Below are 24,349 nucleotides of genomic sequence, written 5' to 3'. Positions count from 1 at the left end.
TGATTTATTCACAAGAATGCACATGAAATGATTGCTCTAGAGATTACTAGGGAATAAGCCACTTGTTCAGAATCAGGAATCAATTTAGACTGTCCTATAAAAAGAAAAAAACAAAACAAAACAAAAAAAGGCAAGTTAAAAGAAAAAGGAGCAAATAGCTGAACTGAGTGTCAGAGGACTTCAGATGTGAAACCCTGTATGGAGAGGCCACTTTTGTGAAAGGAAATCTCAGCTGTCATCAGATCAGATTCATCTCTTCCATATTTGTTCTTCCTCAACTTTTACTTCAATTTGAGTCACACGCAGATTGTTTTAATTGATACGGTCCTATTTCAGGTGTCCCCCTGAAGCCCAGAAAAGAGTTACGATTTACAGAACTGCAGTCTGGACAGCTAGAGGTTAAGTGGTCCTCGAAATTCAATATTTCTATTGAGCCTGTGATCTACGTGGTACAAAGAAGATGGAATTATGGAATCCATCCTAGCGAAGATGATGCCACTCATTGGCAGACAGTGGCCCAGGTAAGAACCTCATATAGACTTTGATTTTCATCTTGGAGGTAGTGTCTGCTACATACCTATGCACATACAATTAACTTGCTATGCCTCAAAATAGCTTGACTACAGAAATTACTTACTCAGATATGAAATGAACATCATAGGGGTCTTCCAAAGAGAGGATGAGGTTCATAGATACAAACGAATGTGCTCAGAAACTGGATCATTGGCTTAATTTGTTCAAATACACATGGAAGAGTGTTAATTTTATAACCTGATTATTCACATGTATTTTCTCCAAGAACTACATTTTCCTCGGCTAAACTCAAAGCCAACTAGAGTAGGGGAAATGCAACATTATGAGGACTAATTTGACATTTAACAATCTAAATGCCTTCTCTTCTGTTTCTCCTGCATTTACACCTTTATTCCACCCACAGACTTTAGGAGCATATGGGATAAGATTTGTATCACAAAATTACTTAGTAGGACATAGCCAGCAGCCCATAAATCTTCACTAAGTGCTTTCTTCTTTGTCTTAGTCAACTTAAAAACTGATACACCACCTGCATGGCAACACTCCCAGAGAGTGCTTCCTCCTCTTCTGTCTTGTTGATGAGAAAAGCAAAATATTTTCTTTCTTTTTAAGAGCTGTTAAATCCACTACCAGCTGCAACCACCCCCCCCAACACAAAAAAAGACCCTACATGGATATAAAAAGTAACAGATTCTGAATGTGAATGTGAAACTGTTTCATGCCTTTAGACAACTAAAATGCCTTCTCCACATCTATGTCTATAGGAAAAAAATCTCACCTTATGTTGATTAGATCATTTTTTCCAAGGACTAGATTCCAATTTTTTTTTTCAGTAAATGTAAAATAAATGTCAATATTTAGGTGTTTGAAAGAAGAATATCTTCTAAATAGCAGTATCTCAAAGGGGTTAAGCACTAAAATAAAACAATGTAAAGACCCCAAAATAAATAAGAAGTTTGATGTAAAAACACAACATTAAATTAGAAAAAAAAAAAAAAACTGGTCAAATAAATTTAGTAATTCTATTCTACACCTATATTTTATATAAAAAAAATTTGCTTCAGTAAAACATGAAGCTACTCAGAATACAGCCTGAAATTCCATTTGATTTACACGGCATGCTTTCATAAATCATGGTACAGATTCATTTGTAATTTTTCCAAATTACTTAAAGATTTATGAAAGTAACTGACAATAAGATCATCTCTTTTATCTCCAAAAGATTTTTGGAAAGTGAAAAGCTATTTTATTATTGTTGTTGGTATTATTTTTTCCTGTTAATGCTACATGTAATACTTCCTTCTCTGCTAAACGCTGTGGATACCACACTGACTTTAAGCTTTTCAAATTCACAGCTGAAACTCTAAATGACAAAGGTGGAAGTGTTTTCTCAAAGTCTGCCAAATCAGGTAGAAAGCCACATGTAAGAGTTCATATTCTTCCTTTGATCTCAGAAATGTTCAGCTTCTTTTAGCTATTGATGTAAACATGACAGTCATTTTCACATTAAGTTATTTTAAGCTGAGGTTATTATAACCTCAGTTATTATAAACTGAAGTTTGGGAGTGTTCAAATCCAATCCTGTTTCCTTAGTTTCATCCACAGATCCAAGTTGAGTTTGGCACCTGATACAGATGAGGGCATAGACTGTAGATGGTTATTTCTTGGAATTCAGGGCAAAAGTTTTCCTATCTACCAATAGAAACAAAACACGGAGCATTGTTGAAAGCAGATATATAATATGAAGACTGTTAAAGTTATTTGATATCTTAAAATTGTAGCACTAGAGACAGCAAAACCTTCTGATCTTCCCCAGTGTCTGTTTTTTTCCTTTTGGGCATTTTATTGAACAAATATATGCTAACACATCTCACCCTTTTAGATCAGGACTGGTTCTTCATAGATGTTATGTGATTTACTCAAGAGATTTTTAAACAATGGCTTGGGTTATAATTTACTTCCAGAAGCTGCTAGTGGGTTGCATGTGGGTTGTGATACCTATTTTACTGTTACATTTGGCATGTGAGTTAAAAAGACATTTTCTTTCTGTAATCTGAAGATGACTTCATCTTCTTGCTGTAATGTAACGATTACTACACATAAATATTCTCTGTTGATTGAATATCTCAAATGCTGTAATTAGTCACCAGATTTTAAAATAGCCCAAGCTCTTGTCATAATGTTTTGACTTCAAGAGATGTTTAATTCTTTGGGGTGAAGTATCAGTGGTTCCTTGTTCCCTGACAGCTCTCTTCATAACTGGGCATGAGAAGCCCCTCTTATCAGGAGGAAGACAGACTGAGTTGCATTGGCTGATGGGTTAGTGTATTCTTTTAAACAGATCCAACCAACATATTGGAATAAAAAGTGACATGTTTCCTGTGCTCTGTGACATGTCCCCTCAGACCACAGATGAGCGAGTTCAACTGACTGACATAAGACCCAGCCGATGGTACCAGTTTCGAGTGGCTGCTGTGAATGTGCATGGAACTCGAGGCTTCACTGCCCCCAGCAAACACTTCCGTTCTTCCAAAGGTCAGCCTTCCTTTTCTCCCCAGACACAGAATACTACCCTTGCTCCCAGGCACACATGGAATGCAGATTCACTGTCTCTATGTTCATATTTATAGTTAGTCAACAGGTGGCTTTGCTGTTTTGGAGAACGGGACCAAATGTGTTTGAAGGTACCATGTACATTTATGGTTAAGGACAAAATTGGAATTTTACCTGCAGTATATCATAGAAGATAACATAAGGGAGTTTTTTTAAACTTTGAGGTGGCAAGGGGTTTTCATTATCAACATCTGTTGAGTTTTTGCTTTAAGATATTCTGTATCAAGCACCATTCAATTGATTTTCAAAGAGAAACACTGAATTTTAGCTCTTCTGGACAAAATAGCCTTTCTTGAAATGATTGTTAAATTGAAAGTGAATTTGACTCCTACCTTTGCTTCATAACATCTAGAATTTAAACCCCTCCCAAGTCATTTAATCATTGCTATAATTTTGTTCAGTTCTGACTGCGTCGATATTTTAAAACCTCTGTGGAATCAGATGAACAATGTGCTACATTTGTGGTTGATCTGTGATGGCTGAAGGACATAATTTGACCAGCTATTAATAATATCTTCAGGTTTATTTTTCTAGTTGTGTCCATATGGCTGTGTACCTTCCAAATTAATTAGACATCTGCTTCACTAATTATAAGGATCTGGTTTCATAAATACAGATTAGTTACATTGTTCTCTTACTAATCACAAGTTATCTTCTTACACAGAAGCTAATTTAAATTTATTTTATTTTAAATAAATTTATTTATTGTGACATTAATGAATAATGTAACCCTTTACATTTAAAAGCCTCTTTTTAAAAAAAAAAAAAAAAAAGTTTTTTTTTTTTCCTCCCCAGGGAGGCAAATTCATGAACTAAGCAAACTTTAAAGTGAAATTGTAAATAAAGACATCAAACCTTGTCTTAAGACTCTGTCTCCAACTGATTTGAAAATTTAGAGAGGCAAGTGAAATAAATAATTAATTGTGGGTTAAGGAGGTAGTGATCAATAAAATGCCTCAGAATGCTTCACCTTGAGTTTCATGGTTCAAATGTGATCCAGACATGTTCTGGTCAAAATGTGTTACCATCTGTTCAGTTGCCTGCAGGATTTGGGCTGGTGCTCTGTGAATAAGACTGCAAAATCAGACATCAGACAGAAGTGGTTCTCAGCCTCTAGAGACAGATGCTGAATTAATTTCCTGTAAGAGTTGCAGTGGCACCTCCTGCCTAGTGGAGGTGAGCAAGGTGGTTCTGCTCTCATGATTGTTACAGAGCCTTGCTATCACAAGATCCTCAGGATCTGGAGAGAGATCCTTTGACAGCCCCAGGGTCATGAGGGTGCTGCTAACTGAAAGTAGGAAGGCCAAGCTGTCCTGAAACTTCCTAGTATATCGGAGCAACTTAATAATCTAGAATGGAAGCTGCATCTCCCAAATTTAAGTGGACTTTTATTGAATGAAAATGCAAGTATTGCAGTTTTCATTAAAATGTTGTTCTGTCACTGTTACAAATACACCCAAAATTCACACTTCCATATGTCTTATTGTGAGGAGCATCCCAAACTTTAATTCTTGCAATTTTACAAACCAAAAATGTCTGTACAAAATTTGTGGAAGATTCCATTATATTTTCAGTGAAGATGAGTCCCAGAATGACGGGAGTTTAACATACCAGCCAAAAGGTGGTAGACATTCCCTCTATGACATCTCTAAAGCAGACTTAATCACTAACAAGGTGGGACATCTTTCCACACTTTTCTCATTCTCACCAAATGTTGAGAAGAGATTCACTGGGAAAAATGTTTTAAAGAACTTCATTGAAACATGATTTCTATATCATAAAAATCACTTAGTTTAAGTGTACAGTTAAATAATTTTTAGTATTTACTGAGTTGTGCAACCATCACCACCATCTAGTTTTAGAATGAGCCCATCACCCCAGTAAAATCCTTCATGACTTACCGGGAAAATTTAAAGATAGAAATAAAATTAATTCTGTGTCTTTTGCCTCTTTTATTACCCATTTGTCTGAACTGCAGTCCTATAGAGTGGGAGTATCCTGCAGCTTGGTACTTAATCTGTTCCTTAGAAAAGCCTATTTGGGAAAAAAAAAAAAAAAAGGCCAAAAGCATAGCAGTCACAGTGATCGATAAATGATTACTCTCTTTCTGGAAGTACAAGCATCCCCAAGGAAATGAAGGACTTTCCCGCTAAGCACTGTTTCTCTCAATAACCTCCATTTGAGTCGTCGGCAATGTTGCTCTTGCAGCAGTTTGTGGCAAAAGAGGCCTGCAGTCATTCTCGATTCTAAACATATGTTCTGCAAGCTACCACAAATCCTCCGATCTGCCTTGATTCACCTTTCCCTGTGTTTCCCCTAATCAGCTCAGTTCTGTCTTTAACTGGGAATTGTATTAGCTTCCTAATCACATCCCCACTTCTGCCTCCTGGCTTCTGCCTTAAGGCTTCTGGATTCCTGTTTCCGGATCCTGGCCCCTCATTCCTGCTTTCGGATCCCCACTTCCGGATCCTGGGTTTCAGACCCTGGCCTGTCATCCCTGCTTCCCGATTTCTACTTCTGGATCCCCTCCTTTTTAGCCCTCTCTCAACACAGCAACCTGAGTGATCCTACTAAAATCTGAGTCACTTCCCATCAGTTTTTTGCTGAACGTGTCCCAGCAGCTTCCGCCACCTGACTCAGAGTAGAAGCCACGTTCTTTACAATGGATTTTAAGAGCCAGTTGACCCCCCTTTCTCTTTCCTCTTAGACTTCATCGCTACCCTCCCTGTTTTCCTGCTCAACCCGCTAGGCTCTTCTGTGTTCTCTGAATACTATATTCTTTCCCTTGCTTCAGGATATTGGCATTTACCTGGTCCTGGACCGGGGAAATGCTCTTCCTTCAGATTGTTGAAAAGCTGGCTGGCTTACCTTCTTTATATAAATATCTCTTTTCCAGCAAAACCGTCTTTAGCCATGCTATTCATATGTATAAACAAACAAGCAAACAGATCCATGTCGTCTGTGTTGTATTTTTGTTTCTATTTTCTATTAAGACTGTCTATCCTGCCTTAGTATTTTGCTTATTCATCTTGTCCACGGTTTCTCCTTGCATCCAATCAGGATGAATGTGTGTGTCTGTTTCTGTGTTTCATAAGAGCAGATATGTTTTCTTTTTTACCCATTATTCCCACTGCCTACAACAGTACCTGACACATAGTAGCTGCTCAACAAATCATTGTTCAATATATGAGGAAATGAAACATGAGTAATAAAAAGAGAAGGTAAAGACAGAAAATGTTGTTTCTACCTTTAAATTTTCTCAGTAAGGGATGAAGGATCAATCTTTTTGGGCTGATGGACTCATTTTAGAACCCAGTGATGGTGACGGTTACACAACACAGTAAATACAAGAATGTCAGTGAGCACTTAAGATGAGAGAATTTTATGGTGTGGAAATTATATATTTCAAAACAGTTGTTAAAGACATTTTTTCCCAGCGAGGCTCTTTTCTACTTTTGATGAGCTTGAGGAAGGTAGGGAAAGATGTGGCAGCATCTTGTTAACGTACTGTTTAAGTCTCCTTTATACATATCCTGGAGGGTTTGTCTTCCACTGTTTTAGTGATTTGTTAAACTCCCATAATTCTGTGATGCATCTTTACTGAAAATATAATGGAATCCGCTATGAATTCAGTGCTTACATTTTTGGTTTGTAAGACTGTAAGAACTAACATTTGGGATGCACCTCAAATTGAGACATATGGAAATGTAAATTTTGGGTGTCGTATTAGTCTGTTTTCATGCTGCTGATAAAGTCATACCCAAAACTGGGAACAAAAAGGCTTAATTGAACTTAGAGTTCCACATGGCTGGGGAGGCCTCAGAATCACGGTGGGAGGCGAAAGGCTCTTCTTAAATGGTAGCAGCAAGAGAAAATAAGGAAGAAGCAAAAACAGAAACTCCTGATAAACCCATCAGATCTCATGAGACTTACTCACCATCATAAGAATAGCACGAGAAAGATCGGTCCCCATGATTCAATTACCTCCCCCTGGGTCCCTCCCACAACATGTGGAAATTCTGGGAGATACAATTCAAGTTTAGATGTCGGTGGGGACACAGCCAAACCCTATCAGGTGTCTTTGTCAAAGTGAAAGATAGAACAACATTTTAATAGTAACTGCAATGACCGCGGTGTTTCAAAAAATGGTGCATTTTCATTCAATAAATGCCCATTTATCCCTGTTTGCTCCAGAATTGAAAGTGTGCCAGTCTTCTGGTGGTTTAAAATTACTTTTTAAAAACAGTCACCACTTCCAAGGTAGTAGTCTGTACAAGAAGTAAGCAATTATCTATTGTATTTGGTTTGGGTAGAGAGACAGTGTTGATAACTTAAGGCTGGGTCAAGGAAAACAGGAAGGGTTTTTATTTATTTATTTTTTTCATCTACCATGAATATCTCAGCAAATAAAAGTAAAATTAAACAGCAAAAATAGATAAAATGAGTTCCAGTTAGTTTAGGCTCACTGCATAGACTATATGGACTATAAAGCTGATTCATGGACTATAAAGCTGATTTTCATGGAAAAGCCAAACTTCTTGTCCTTATCTTCTTTATAGTTATTTTAAAATACAAAATTAGTCCATGTTTGGCAAAATGGATTGGCTACTATTTAATTTCTTCTTAAGTCATTTATTTTCCCATAACTTAGACCTAACTCAACATATCTATTTTTATAGAAAACTCTAAGTTATTCATAGATTAGTAAATTAGTTTCATGCTTTTTGTTTTCCTGGTGAATACCATTTCTGAATATTTTTACTGCTCTTACCTCTTCCAGAAAAAAATGCATAAATATAGGATGGGCAAAATCATTACTTTTTGTTAGAATTTGGGATAATTTTTATATTTGCCTACTGAAATTGTCTATACTGTAATTCCTCCTGGTACTTGAGATGGGACGTTGGCTTTGAAATTAAAAATGAATAACAGTTTAATTGATGAATGCCTAGTGCTCATTTCTACTTTTTGTCTCTTTATTTAGAATGTGGGACTGTATCTTTGCACATAGTAAGTTACCTTCACAGGTCACTCCTGGGGGTCTACCTAAACTTTACTATCCCATTCCATTTGGAACAAACAACATGAAACCTCTGAGCACAAGATGTTGATATGTCTTCATATTCCTACATAAGTTGATATTTGCTGCTTTGAAACACAAATTTCAACAAATAGAGATTGCCCATCAAAGATCAGACACCTTCAGAACCTGATCCAAGTGAAGGCTTTGAGTGTGAGCAGTTTACTTAGGAAGTGATCCAGGAATGTGGTAGGTAAGAAGGGGAGTAGGACAGGGTGTAGAAAGAATACAATAAAGGGCGAATTATTTACCATAGGCAACCTAAGCTTCCTCTCCACTGGGCACTCAGGGAGCTAGCGTGAAGCACACACACCTGAGAACTCCTCCCTGGAGGGGGGTTAAGGGTGTTCAAGTCAGTCTTTGTCTGCAGCTGTTCCTAGCGTATCTGGTCTGCATGCTGGCAGAGCTTGCTCTGAGCCCAGACACAGCCTTAGGTGAGGAGGTGTGGGAGGGGCATTCAGAAGTTGAGCTGATGTGCCCTGAAACAGCACAGCACAAGAAAGTCAGGGTGGGCCCCTGAAAACATCTGTTGTTTACTTCTCGTGTAACTCGACATCAGCGTGATTCCTGTTAGAGTGGATCTAATACATTTTGAATTATGGTTTAAAATAAATACATTAATAGTTTCATGAATAAAATGTGGTGAAATCATGAAAGGAATTCCCACATTATTAAATATTCCTAAGCTTCTTCCTCTATGGTACAAAGTTAATAATCAGACACAGGCATCACTTTCTAGTTTCTTTTATTTTCACCTCTCTCATTTCCCAAAATCTGACAAGCTTTACGTTATTGTCCACTTCTTGGAATGAGAAGACCACTAATGTCTAACCAACAGAGAGCCCAGATTTTGGGAATGGCCAATTTGGAGTCAGGGTCACAAATATAAAAATACCTTTGGGTTCCATGTTGCAGTTGCTAATCTTTTTCAGTAAATTGGTGTTTAACTTTCCCTTGATATTGCTGATATGTATCAAATAAGTAAAAATAGCTATTTTAAAATACAAAATTGCAAAATACAAAAATACAAAATATTGCATGCTTAGCATTGGAAATATATATTACTAAGTAGCTAGAACCTATTACAAAATAGTATTTACCAGTTTGCTGAATTTGGGAAATGACGTGTTTGTTTCTGGCTACTGTGACTACATCTGTGTGTCAATATGGGTAGTAAAAGAAGGAAGAGTTCTGATTTTGTGGATTGTATAAGGCAAAATCCAAATTCATTTTTTTGATATGTCGCCAAAAGCGAGCAAACATATGTTTGTTCATTTGAAATTAGTCAATATCAATTTGACACTACAAAATAACACACTTTTAAGGGATCTTATGAAGAAACATAAAAATCCAACTTAAATTATCCTTAACCTACCATATTATCTTCTGATTGTTATATTCATTTCCCTCCAAATTCCAAGTCCTTCATCCATCTTTTTCTCCTTATTTCCCCATGTGCATAGGATACATTACAAAGGAAAAAGAAGCAGACAGCATTGTTTTCACAGCATATAAGTATCACACTGGATGTTATTCCATGCATGCATTACAGAGTGTCAGTAAAACTACAGCAGACATCACTGATGGTAATAAAGTTCCCTGTTGCCCCGTGGGGACCCATGACTTTTTACTCTGTTCTACAGCTGCTCGAGATGTGCCATTTCCAATGGGCAAAAGGCTTGGCTGTACGTATGTCTTGAAACTATTTAATAGTTGGAAATTTGCCTGCAGTGTAGCTTCAGCAGCTTTGCTAAGATTTTTTTTTTTTTTTTTTAAAGGGAGAAGGAACACTACCCCAACTGCCAAGTCTGGAAAGAAAAAAAAAGTTTAAATATTATTAGAACCAAACTTCTATTTAGTTGAAAACTTTGTGACATAGTTATATTATTGTTTTTAAAATGTAACTGTACTTGACCAAAGTTACATCAGATATACCCCACAAGTATACCTTATGAGGTATTCTTACGATGCATTTCTGTATGAAGTTTAATCTATAGACATTATTGGTAGAAATGAAATAAGTAAAATCAACATTCATTGAAATAGGTATTGTTCTCCATGTGCACATGTGCGTGTTTCTTTATGATGATCTGTACTCGTTGCTGTCTTTGTAGCCTCATGGGTTCCTGTATTTAACAAATAGTGTTGTCTTAAACCTAGAGGAGCCTGCCTCAGAAAAAGTGATGGCATTTCTGCTGGGACAAGCAGAAGTGGTCTTTTCCCATGAGATTCATGTCAGTGCAATAATAGGCCTGCATTTCTCCAAGGGTGATAAGTGATTTTATTGTCACTTTACCCAGCATAGGCTCAAAGTCTTTCCATTGTGTCAAACCTTCGTGCTTGTTACTTTGCCTGTTTGTGGCATGAAACACAAGGGGTTAAGTGACAAACCCTGAAATTTATCTTTCTGAAATCCAAATGTTCCATGTGATCATCAATAAAAGGAACTATTTTTCCCCAAGACTGAAATTGGGTATACATGCTAAATATTTAGCGTATTTTATGTTGGTAATCACATTAATTGTATGGCGTAGAAAGAGCTAATACAGCCTTCCTACTTCAGTTATCTCTGAAAATGTGCTTGTTCTCTGCAGTGTGTTTCTGCAAATAATTGTGAAGATTGTAAGGAGGGAGTTGGCATCAAACAGAAAGAGAAGTGAGCTGAGGGAAAATGCCCGGATTTGAGACTCAGAGGAAGGGTGAGGAGAGCACTGGTCTTGTGGTGTGACTCCCATCCTCTCACTTGAAGAGGCAGTAAATCAAACTCTGCTCTTGAAGTACTGAATCAAATTGTGATCCTCAATTTCCCCATCTCTAAAATGAGAACAACAATGTTAACATTTAATAGACAAAATACAACTGTATGTTTGTAAAATTAGGGATAAACAGTGCTCAAATCGAGTTTCCTAAACCTAATGGTATCACACTTTTTGAAATTCTCCCAACCAGGGGAGAGCAGTCTGTGGCCTAGGGTCCATATTTGGCCTGTAACCTAGTTTTGCAAATAAAGTTTTATTGGAACATAGCCACACTCATTTGTTTACATATTGTCTGCGACTGCTTTTGAGCTATGAGGGCAGAGTTGAGTGATTGTAACGGGGACCATATGGTCCACAAAACCTAAAATCTTTACTATCTGGCCCTTTCCAGAAAAAGCCTATCAATGCCTACACTAGACAATTGTAACAGACACTTTTCCCATTAAAAGGCTTTGAATTTTTACATTCTGTAGGGATATTGTCCCTCATTATGATGGTGGAATATATATGTAGAGTGTGGCACGTAGAGGTGTGTATTGTTAGACCTTCAACCCCATTTTTCTGCTCTCATTTTTGTTCTCACACTCCTTCTTCTGCCATCAATGATGTGAATGACCTTGGACATAGATCTTTACCTCTCTGACCCCTAAAACCCTCATCAGTTAAAAAAACGTGAAATAAGTTGCAAAATTCCTGAGGGCTTTATAATAACATAGAGTATAGAGTTTCCCTCTCTGACTCTCTGTCTCTCATAAGCCACTGTCTATTTATGCATATGTATATCTATATGTGTGTATGTGTGTATGTGTGTGTATATATATACACACACACACATATATATAAATTTCACATGAAAATCTCCAACTACATTTCAAAATTCTAAAACAATTAAAACATCATGCATAATGAAATAAAACATTCCGTATAATTCAGCCAAATGAATACACCTTGTTTCATAATGTAGGGAACCAATTCTCAAGGCAGAGAATGGCTTAAATATAGAAACTTGTTAGGACTGAGTAAAATGCTTCAGATTAGACAAACTGGATTGACCCTGTCTCACCTGAACCCCATAGTGAATAAGTGGATGAATGAATGGCTTGTTTACAGAGGAGAATCACGGCAATAAACAGGTGATCTCTGCCATTTTCTTTTGTTTTTGTTTTCTTTTTGTTCTTGTTTTTTAAAGAGCCAGAATCTCACTCTCTCATCCAGGCTGGAATGCACTGGTGCAGTCATACCTCACTGTAGCCTTGAACTCTCAGACTAAAGCAATTCTCCTGCCTCAGCCTCCTGGGTAGCTAGGACAACAGGCATACAACATCATGCCCCAGTTAATTTTATGTTTTTTTTTTTTTTTTTTTTTTTTTTCTGTAGAGACAGGGTCTTTCTCTATTGCCTAGGCTGGTCTTGAGTTCCTGGCCTCAAACACTCCTCCTGCCTCAGCTTCCCAAAGCACTAAGATTACAGGCGTGAGTCATGATGCCTGACCTGCTTTTACAATTTTATGGTGATTATTTTGGGGGAGAAAGAGATGGGAGTACCTCATCTTGGTAATGGAAGTATGCCATTTTGGTATTGTAAACTCAAAATGGGCCTTCCTTTTGAGAAAATGTAAAGAAAATATTATTAATTCATATCTTTTAAAGCATTATTTTCTCAAATGTTGTTTTCATAAATTGTGTTGTTTCATGTTTCATAATGTTTCATAAAATAGATGATGTTATTCTAGATTATTATGATAACGTCTAAGAAAAATTTTCCAGGGCAGGAAATGATGTAATGAATAACATAAATTAAAGAAGATGATCAAATTCAATGACCTTCTTAAATGTTAAGAGTTTCTTTAGAAGAGGAGATTATTTTGAGCTTTTCCTTATGAGCCTAGAATATCTGCAAAATTCATATGACTACTTATTTTCAGCATACAGACATTCAGGTGCATTGCTGAGAACACGAACGACTGTTATTATCTTCTCACGTTTTAATTCTTCTCTTGCCTTGAAGTGATGATTCAGTTGTAAGCTGGGTTCCCTCCCAGGAAGGTTGGTAACTCCCTTTTGTAGGTTAAGGATTGATTCCTACACCAGAGGAAGAGGGGTTGCTTTAATTATTTTGTTTCAAACTGGGAAGAACATTCCTTTGATTTTGCAATTCACTTTAGGATCTTGTGATTTAGCAATTCTGATTGACAGGGTTTGAACCTGAAACTGAAATATATCACCTTACAAATCAAAGCTAACGTTTAGGAGAAGCCTGTCCTTCATTCATTTATTCATTCAGCAATTGCTTACTGAGTACATACTGTGGGCTAGGTTTTCTTCTGGACTTTGGAGATACAGATGTGAAAAACAGACAAACGTTTCTCCTCTCAGGGAGTTTTCACTATTGTGAGTAGAAGCAGACAGCAAATAAGGTACCTAATAAGTCAGTTTGTGTATTAGTCAGGGTTCTCTAGAGGGACAGAACTAATAGGATAGATGTATATATAAAGGGGAGTTTATATATACTAAGGAGTATTGACTCACACAATCACAAGATGAGGTCTCACAATAGGCCATCTGCAAGCTAAGGAGCAAGGAAGCCAGTCCAAGTCCCAAAACCTCAAAAGTAGTGAAGCCGACAGTGCAGTCTTCAGTCTGTGTTCAAAGGTCCGAATCCCAAAGCTGAAGAACTTGGAGTCTGATGTTCGGGGGCAGGAAGCATCCAGCACGGGAGGAAGATGTAGGCCAGAAGACTAAACCAGTCTAAATTTTCCACGTTCTTCTCCCTGCTTTTATTCTGGCTGCACTGGCAGCTAATTAGAATGGTGCCCCCCCCCAGATTGAGGGAGGGTCTGCCTTTTCCAGTCCAATGATTCAAATGTTAATCCCCACGGCAGCACCCTCACAGGCATACCCAGGAGCAACACTTTGCATCCTTCAATCCAGTCAAGTTGACACTCAATATTTACCATAACAGTTGGTAATAAGGGCTTGGAGAATAATGAAGCAAGGCATAATCATGGTGTTGTGTTTTGTTTTGTTTTGGTAAATGGAGCAAAGCATATGTAGCTATTTTTTAAAAATAGGGTCACATTTAGTAGACCTGCAGCAGGAAAGGAGCCAGCCGTGGAGACATCAAGGAAAGCATTTAGGCAAAGGGAGAGGAAAAGCCTTAGTAGCATCGCAGTTTTCCTCTCCAGGAAATAGCATGGGAACCAGTGTGGCTGGGCTGAGGGGCGAAGGTGATAGAAGGAAAGGTGCTCTGGGAGGTAACCGAGGCACGGGTTGCAGGGCATTCAGGACTGTGCAGTACAGAATCATCGGACTGCTGTATTCAGAAAAACCTCTAGGGAGGCAGTGGTGAGCCCTTGGCAATAATCAGGGAGAGGTGATGTTGGCTTGGCCCAGGACATTGTAAGTGGTGAAAGGCAGTTAAATTTCCATTACACTTTGAAGGTAGTGCTAACACAGTTTGCTCAAGGGATGTGAGTGGAAAATAAATGTATGACTTCAAGGGTTGGGGCCAGAGCAACTGGAAAGAGCAATTCCCATGTACTGAGATGGGGGTGTCAGTGGTAGGCTATGTGTGGTGGGATATGTGTTGGTGGTGGGCTATGCGTAGGGATCATGATTTTGCTTTGGGGCACATTAGTTTTGAATGCCTCTGAGACCTCCAAGTGGAGCTACTGGAATGCAATTTTTTGAGTATTGGTATTTGAATGATGGCATCTGCATTCAAGGGCATAGTCTATGTTGAAGACATCAATTTGAAAGTTATCAGCACAAAGATTTTTTAAAAACTGTGACACCTGATGAGATCTCTAGAGAGCGAGTGTAGATGAGAAGAGAGAGGCCCCTGAATTGAGACGCAGAACACTCTCCTGTCTAGAGATCATGGGATGTTAAGGATCATGGAGCATGTGGCTGAAAAATAGCTTCTGTTGGCTCACGCCTGTAATTCCAGCACCTTGGGAGGCCGAGGCGAGTGGATCACCTGAGGTCAGGAGTTCCAGACCAGCCTGGCAAACATAGTGAAACCCCATCTCTACAAAAATACAAAAATTAGCCAGGCATGATGGCAGGTGCCTGCAATACCAGTTACTTGGGAGGCCGAGGTGGGAGAATCTCTTAAATCAGGCAGGCGGGCAGAGGTTGCAGCGAGCCGAGATCACGCCATTGTACTCCAGCCTGGGTGACTGGGTGACAGAGCGAGACTGTCTCAAAAAAAAAAAAAATCCAGTAGAGTAATGTCCTGAACACCAAATGAAGGTTGTATTTCTAAGAAAAGGAAGTGATCAGCAGTGTTGTGAATATTGATGACTGGGGAAGTCCTCAGATGGCTCTGCCAAATCTCCTTACTGGGGTGCTTCCCATTGTGATAACAAGAGGAAAAAAACATTTCCTCCTTACATATGTGATGTTCAGACCTCATAGGAGCCACCTGATGCAGTACTTGTCTACTTTTGACCTGCAGGTCATCTACCTCATATTACTTGTGTGTTTCATGTAAGATATACATAATCCTGGGTCCCACCTGCACTCAGGGAATCAGCATATCCTAGTGTAAGTCTTGGACATTCCAGAGATTCCTGATGTTGATTGAGAATGGCTTGACTCAGAAATACCATTTGATCCAGCAGTCTCATTACTGGGTATATACCCAAAGGAATATAAATCATTCTGTTATAAAGATGCATGCACACTTGTGTACACTGCAGCACTATTCACAATAGCAAAGACATGGAACCAACCCAAATGCCCATCAACAGTAGGTTGATGGATAAAGTCTAGATAAAGAAAATGTGGAACATATCCACCATGGAATACTATGCAGCCATGAAAAGGAACAGGATCATGTCCTTTGCAGGGACATGGATGGAGCTAGAAGCCATTATCCTCAGCAAACTAATGCAGGAACAGAAAATGAAAGACTGCATGCTCTCAATTATAAGTGGGAGCTGAAGGATGAGAACACGTGGACACATGGAGGGCAGCAACAGATACCAGGGCCTGCTTGGGGGAGGTGGGGAGGTAGAACATCAGGAAGAACACCTAAATGGTTGCTGGCCTTAATACCTAGGTGATGGGTTGGTTTGTGCAGCAAACCACCATGGCACACATTTACCTCTGTAAGAAGCCTGCACATGTACCCTGGAACTGAAAGTAAAAGTTAGTTTAAAAAAAAGGGAGAATGACTTGACTAGCAGTATCACCTAATACGCTTTCGATTAGCCTCTTACCTGAAAAATACTATGAAGCTTTCTTATTTTAGAAAATAAAGGAACTAACATAACTAAATGTCCAGACATGATATATCATAGAGGAAAGCAATACATTTCAAAAAATACCTTATGTTTCCATCATTCCAAAACCACGAATGACTGAGAGTAAAAACATGGATTTTTTTTCTCCAGTCTTCATTTATATCAAGTTAGATATGACTTTTTTGAGCCTCCAGCACAGATGGTACTATAATTAGAATTATTTACAGCATCTTCCCATGATGGCATCTTGAAATGAAACCCTCTGTAAATCACTGGTGGTGAGTAGCATCTCCACTTGCTCAATTTGTAACAGAAAATGAAGTAAAGACCCTCCAGCTTTGCTATATTTAGTCTTCTTCATATATGTAGTTTCAGTGGAGATTTGTGAGGTGGTAATTCCAGCACCTCATCTTTCTCTTGACAGCTGAGAAGCTTTTCGTTAATAAGACAAACCAGAAATGGTACAATCACAAAAATGAATGCTATCTGTAAGCCATCCAGTGTGCAATGTGGATACAAAATGGTGCAGGTTTTAATTTTTTTTCTTTTCTGATTTCCCTTTATTGCTCTTAGCTGATGCAAGAATCGCTAGCTACAGGGCATGAAGATGAAAACAGTTACTTGTGTGAGCTGAATTTCTTTTTCTTTTCAGAGTGTTAAAAGGTGATTCTTTGTTGCTTACCTATTTAATGTCAATTCACCCCCGTTGAATTATACTATATTTTACCAAAATGTATCAATTTCAGCACAGTAAAAATGTGGCTGGGTTGCCCTGGTATGGAAATGCCTAAAATGACCCTTCTGTGTTACAAATTTGGACCAAACAAATTTATATTGCTGTTTAATAGACTATCTTTTAATATGAGGCTTAACAAGGAGATCTTACTTAATTGCTTGTTGTCAGCTTTGCTTTTCTTTTACCTTTTTTTTTTTTTTTTTGGAGTCAGTGTCTCATTCTCTTCCCCAGGCTGGAATGCAGTGGTGCTAATCACGGCTCACTACAGCCTTGACCTCCCGGGTTCAAGCAATCCTCCTGCCTCAGCTTCCTGAGCAGCTGGGACCACAGGCATGCACCATCCTGCCCAGCTAATTTTTTATGTTTTGTAGAGACAGGATTTCACTTTGTTGCCCAGGCTGTCCTCAAACTCCTGAGCTCAAGAGATATGCCAGCCTCAGCCTTGCAAAGTGTTGGGATTACAGACATGAGCCACCGTGCCCCTTCACCCCCGTTTTCAGCTTTTCTACCTATAAAAAGCAATGCTTCACGTGTTGACCATGTAGTCATTACATGTCCAAAGATGTTAGTTTTGTGGATTCATATGATGTGTCTTTGTACTGGAATTTCAGATCCATCTGCCCCACCAGCACCGGCTAACCTCCGGTTGGCCAACTCCACCGTCAACAGTGATGGGAGTGTGACCATCACTATAGTTTGGGATCTCCCTGAGGAGCCGGACATCCCTGTGCATCACTACAAGGTCTTTTGGAGCTGGACGGTCAGCAGTAAGTCTCTTGTCCCAACGAAGAAGAAGCGGAGAAAGACTACGGATGGGGTGAGTGGAAACTGGCGGAAGGATTGTTCTTCCCACAGAGTGTATGTCAACTCAAGGCAACTGGCCTGAAAAGAGGCCTCTGCTGAACTGAGAGATGCCATGGATGCAGGAAAGCTTCCCTCCCATTCATTTCTACCAAGGAAGTTCACAGAATGCAGGGTCATGCCAGCTGTTTTGCCTTTTATATTTTAGGCAGAAGCATTTGCATTTAGACTGTTGACCTACTCCTATCTAAATGTCAGTCACAACTCTGGAAATCAAAGGAACAGTTTAAATGATCTCCATCTTACCTGTCTGGCCATAGAAAATGATATTATGCAAAATGTGCTTTACTTTTAGGTTTTTGTTTTTTTTTTTGAGAGAGAGAGAGAGAGATCCTTGTAAATGGAAGAGTGGACATTCATGGCTTTTCTATTGTGAGGTGTTTCCATCTATAATCTAATCACTGAGCAGTAACAGCTTAGGAAGGGCACATGTCACAGTATGTTCTTCTCATTGATTAAAAGGATCTGGAGTGGTTTATTCGTCAGATGCCAAGAAATAAAATCTTCATTGAACCATTTTCTGCATGAGATTCTTACGATATCAAACATCTTGTATTATTTGAAATGCTTACTGCATAAAAATAGTTACTTGGTTTCGTTTTAGTATACATTCCTTTATCTTGTCTAAAATTTACATAAAGACCTTTTCCTGTCACAAAGTTGAATTTCGTAGATAAATAAATGGTTAGAAATGAAAAGATAGCAAGGCTAAAGATTTCAATATCTGTGCCCTTCAGAATTATAAAACATGCCTCAAAAGTCTGTATCATTGATATTTAGCCATTATACTATTTTCACTTTATTTTTATGAAATTTTATGACAGTTCCATTTTTCATATTGAAGGATTTTGCTACAAATGACAATGGTAGTGCACACTTACCTCATGAGTTGAAAGAGCTGAAATTGGAGAGTCGCTTAGGAATCTAGAACAAAAAGTGACATGATGAAATGCTGACAGGCCCCGCCCTCCAGCCCCCTGCCCAATACATTATGACAGAAAATAATGAAGCACCTTGAAGCATTTTGTCAAGCTAATTTTTCTTTTGTATAGCTTTTGGTGGAAATTTGCTCCTAGAAAATTTAGAACAGATATCAAAGAATTACAATTAGTGCCAATTCATAATTTTTCCAGGTATGTGGCAACATAAACCTCTGTTACTTTATTATAAACAGCTCCCTTTCCTTCGAGAGGTGGTGTCTCAGAGTGGAGAGGGCTCAGAATGATTTATTTCCATGTTATCTGAGACCAATAATTGGTTTAGAAACAGTATTTTCAAAATACATTTGGCCTTTCTATGAAGTTTATTTTTAGTTTTTATTTTATTATATTTCTTGAGACAGGGTCTCACTCTGTTGCCCAGGCTGGAGTGCAGTGGTGCGATCACAGCTCACTGCAGGCACAACCTCCTGGGCTCAATCTTCTCGCCTCAGCCTCCTGAGGAACTATGGTGCACACCACCATGCCCGGTTAATTTTTTTTTTTTTTGTAGAGACAGTCTTGCTATGTTGCCTGGGTAGTCTCAAACTCCTGGGCTCAAGCAATCCTCCCACCTCAGGCTCCCAAAGTGCTGGGATTGCAGTCAGGAGCCACGGCACCTGGCCTGAAGTTTATTTTGATCCGTAGTAAAACTGAATTTTCAGATCCCAAAGATATAGAAAAGTTGGTAAAAGAAATCAGAAGTTGGTATGCTTCATAATGACACACGAGATTTTGCAATGAAGATGAGAGACATGGAAGGTTTGTGATGCATTTTGGGTATATTCTCTTAATTTCTAGTTTCAAAATTCTGTGACCCTGGAGAAACTCCAGCCAGACTGTGACTATGTTGTGGAATTGCAAGCCATAACGTACTGGGGACAGACACGGCTGAAGAGTGCAAAGGTGTCCCTTCACTTCACATCCACACATGCAACCAACAGTAAGTGACTGTGTCATGTTTTTCAAGATGACTGTGACCTCACGGGCGCCATATCACATCAAGGCACAATGGAGGGAGAGTGAGTCTTTGATTTGGAATAATTACATGGCAAATCTTCTTACCCACATGCATGTGACTATAGTATTTAAAGTACGACATACAAAACAGTTTGACTTTTGAATTCTTTCTTATGGTTTTTATCTATTGTAGGTGCAATTTTGGTGTTGTAATGGAAATTTAAGAAAACTTATCTTGTCTCATTTTAACAGATTGGCTATTTTTATGTTTACATGACGTGTACATATGCGTATTACATACTTGTTTTTAAGGCGAATACATACAGTTAAACTGTTACAAATTGATGTCATTTCTGCTTCCACTGTTTCTGTAGTTTTTTGTTGTTGTTGTTTTTGTTTTTTTGTTTGGTTTTGTTTTTCTGAGACAGAGTCTAGCTCTGTCACCCAGGCTGGAGTGCAGTGGCATGATCTCAGCTCACTGCAGCCTTTGCCTCCTGGGTTCAAACGGTTCTCCTGCCTCAGTCTCCTGGGTAGCTGGGATCACCGGTGCGCACCACCATGCCTGGCTAATTTTTGTATTTTTAGTAGAGACAGGGTTTCACCATGTTGGCCAGGCTGGCCTCGAATTCCTGACCTCAGGTGGTCCACCCGCCTTGGCTTCCCAAAGTGCTGGGATTACAGTGTTTCTCTAGTTCTGTATATAACACACTTATTTTTGTGCAATTATTTTACGTATTTATCTCCCAAATCAAAGTTGGGCACTTTGAAGGCAGAGACCAAAGTAGGAGGGAGGAGGCCTTTGTCTCAGGGGCTCCTTCGATGTTGAGTTTTTTTAGGCTAGCAGGACCCCGTCATCATAGCTGCCTTTGATCAGGGCGGTGGGCCTCATTCAGAAGGAGAAGAAGAATGTGTTCAACATTTGTCTGAATTTAGGAAAGGCAATGCTAGTCTTGCAGAGTGAAACACAGGGGTTGCTCATCATTACCTTCCACCCCTGGGAAAACGTAGGATCCAAATGGGCAGGTTTGTTTGAAATAATGCTTCAAAAAATGGTCCAGAAACAGAGATTTCTATCTGTTTGAGAAATAGTCTCTTCGGAGATTAAATGGACTTGAAATGATCAATTTGTATGTGAGTCTCGGTACAATATAAATTTTACCTAAAAGTTCTCATGGAAATATGTTTAGTAACCTCATTCATTTTTAATCCATTCATCCATCTACTCATCGCATTGAAATTGTGTGCCTATAAATTATGACATCACTGTGTCTAATGCCAGGAATACTATATAATATATACACACACACTATATGCTGTAATACACTATGTAAACTATATATATACACTGTAGAGCAATACGTTCCATAATTTTCTATAAATATAGTGTGCGCATCGGTATACATGTACACATATGCATACATATACACATGTCTACAAATACAAACATGCACATAACTAGACACACGTACATACTCATACACACACACACATACATACACACACATACATTATTCCTAGCACAATGATGTATTTTGGTTTCTGCCTTAAAAGTGCCTAATTTTGAATTTGGGAGATAAATACGTAAAATAATAACAAAGATCTGTGTGTTGCATACAGACAGAACTACAGGAAACAGTGGAAGCAGAAATGACCGACATGGAGGTGGGAATGAGAATCACATCATCCCTCATGAAGTCCTGAAGAGTGAGCGATCTGCAGGCTCGCAAGGAATGGGCATCATTCCACACAAACGCAGCAGCATGGATGAGTGTAGAGAGTTAGAGAAGCATATTGCATGGGCAAAGAACTCAGCGTGAGGAAAGAATGAAGGTGGATGGGCCACTGCTCTCTCCCCTGGAGGTCTCATGAGTTGCAGGGATTTAACCACCATCTGTGTGCTAATGACTCCCTGCCCTTCCACCCTGACCACTCTTTGAACTCCAGAGTCCTACATTCAGCCACCCACTTAGCACCTCCACTTGGATGGCTTGCAGATATTTCAAATAAAATGTTCAAACATGAGCTCTGGATTTTCGCCCATACCTGTTCCTCTCTTGGGCTTGCCTATCTAAATAAATGGCACCAAGATTCAGCCTTTTGCTCAGGCCAAACATGCAGAAGTCATTCTTCATTTTTCTGTTTTTTCTCTCCAGAAATCCAATTCTTCAGAAAGTCCTTTTGTCACTAATTTTAAATTCCATATGGAATCTGTCCAGTTCTTTCCCTTGTTCAGGCTATTATCTTTTCTTTCCTGTAAATTAAAATAGTCTCCTAATTACTATTATGTTTCTGCTCTTTCTTAAATATCCATTCTTTAAAGAGCAGTCAGTTTTCTTTAGAAAATACCAGTGTACTTACAGATCTCTCTCTTTTTGGAGTTCCACTCTCAAGACAGCTACCTAGTTATCTTCAGTTCTCACTTTCCCCAAAACTGCATCCTTCACTATATTCTTCTATATTCCTTACCAACCCCCTTCTCAGGCCAAAATCCTTTAAACTTCAGCTCATGCAAGAGCTGTCTTTCTCTACTGGTGGTGGAGATTTCATCTATTGTGTAAAATAAGCATGTCTTTTAGTCTCCTGGTTCTTCCAATAAACAACATTCTTTCCCCATTAGAAACTGGTATGGGATTGCAAATTCCCATAATTTAAGATCTGTTAATTTCCAGAACCAAAAGCAAGGAGAAACAAAGTCCAACCTCAGCTTGTCCTTGTTGAAGTTACATTATCTAGAGCCTTGTCATGGTCCAGCCCACAGACAAAACTTTTATGAAACCCTGGATCTCTGTAGCATATCCACAAGTTTTTCACCCTTCCTGGGGTATCCCCACAGAATCCTGTAACTCAGGGAGATATTCTTTAATTCGCTCCTTCTGCTACCCTCTCAAGTATGATTATAAACCTTTTTCTGTCCTTTAAGTCACATTGCACATGGAGTGCACAGTCCAGTCTAAATCCCTTTTACTCAGTAAGCCATGCAGTTCCCCATAAATATAAACATATCTATTACATGGAGTGCACAGTCTAGTCTAAATCTCTTCCTCTTAGTAAGCCATGCAGTTCCCCACAAATATAAACATATCTATTCTCATGTCCATGTTTATTTTCTCCTGTCTTCTGTATTCCAAGGTGGAGTCAGCCTTCCTTCTGTATGTGGTGGACTTCATCATGTAGTTTCTAGACCCATTCCTTCCCAACTCAGATACCTGCATTGACTGAAGTCAAATCTCATCTACGTCAGAGACCATGGATTATCTATATATCTGGTCATGGTATCCATCATAATCCCTGGCATATACACACGGCAACAAAAATATTTTTGAAACCAGGTTAATTAGTTATTCCCTTGTTTGCCTACAACCTCAACCTATTCCTCTCCACCGGCTTGATCTGCTCAGCTTCCAGTTCTAAAGCAAAGCTTTCATTGATGCTGGTTTCATTCTAGCTACCATCTTATCTTTCTCCTTTCCACATTTTTTCTCAAGTTTCTGCAATCTATTTTTCAATCTCACTTTTCCACCAAATCTGCCCCTGCTAATTTCTAAGTCTAGTGGATGTTTTCCATTGCAATTTTATTGACCATTTCTGATGAGTTTGTCCTTGTTTAACTACACTTTCCCCACTGTTACATCTTGACCTTTGTATATTTGACTCCCAGATGTCTTAATTTTTCTCGTACCTCAGTTTCCTTGTAGGATCTCCTGCCTCCATCCAGCTCTTGGACATTGGAGCTCTCCAGGGTTCTACCTTTTCTGCTCTAACAATTTAGTCACTACCTACTCATGGTCTGTTCTCAATGACTCAGCTCCAGCCTTGATTTCTCCACTAATACCAGATGTCTCTAGCCTGTCATTCCCTGTAACTGAATGTCATACAGGCATCTCAACCTCAACATACTCCACGTTGAACTCACTCCCTCCACTTACAAAGCTTGATGTTCCCATGTATCTCTGGTCTCCATTGAGGTTACTACTGACCAGACACTTGGGAGACTTCCTTTTACCACTTCCTGTTCAGTTTGTTTCTAAGTCCTGTAATTATTTCAGGACCCACAGGTTTCTTGAATTTTCCAGGAACATAGTAAGAGCTCAGTAAATTGATTGTAACTCAGCTGAATGCAACTGTCTTTCCATTCAACCTGCTCTGTGCCACACTCCAACACTACAGCTTTCTTAAGCTTTCATCTGCTATGGTCATAAATACTAAAGGGGAAGAGAGAAAGAAAGGGCTTTTGGTCTCATCTTGGAACAACCAAGGTTGGACATCTTTTGCAAGCCATTTGCATGTTTTAACCGTGTCGTCCAAGAGTTTATGTTTTCACTTGGTTGGCTGTTCCAGAGGAATTATCTTTACCAGTGGGAATTTTTAGCCAAGTGGGGAGACACTGGAATTATGGCAGTTAAATGAACAAAGCAGGCAGTTAAATGAAAGAAATCTATTCGACTGGTTGATTCCCTGTGTTAAGGTCTTTTGCTAATTATCTTTTAAAACTAGGTAATACTTTAGCTGATCAATTAAGAGATATGTTAGTTAACCTATCAAAGACAAAACTAGGTAATACTTTAGCTGATCAATTAAGAG

General features: G+C 38.8%; 1 protein-coding gene across 1 annotated transcript in view; it reads left to right on the top strand.

Annotated features, from left to right (window-relative positions):
- The window catches only part of KAL1 (Kallmann syndrome 1 sequence), a 145,272-nt gene that overhangs the window by 73,250 nt on the left and 47,673 nt on the right, over positions 1–24,349 (top strand). Inside the window, exons 4-7 of the mRNA XM_011957514.1 lie at positions 337–521; positions 2,940–3,069; positions 17,582–17,787; positions 19,610–19,751. Coding sequence (XP_011812904.1) covers positions 337–521; positions 2,940–3,069; positions 17,582–17,787; positions 19,610–19,751 — 663 coding nt within the window. The remainder of the gene's footprint in view (positions 1–336; positions 522–2,939; positions 3,070–17,581; positions 17,788–19,609; positions 19,752–24,349) is intronic.

This window comes from Colobus angolensis, unplaced genomic scaffold (genome assembly GCF_000951035.1).
Source record: "Colobus angolensis palliatus isolate OR3802 unplaced genomic scaffold, Cang.pa_1.0 Scaffold444, whole genome shotgun sequence".
Lineage (NCBI taxonomy): Eukaryota > Metazoa > Chordata > Mammalia > Primates > Cercopithecidae > Colobus > Colobus angolensis.
This window is presented reverse-complemented; position numbering and strand designations above follow the sequence as displayed.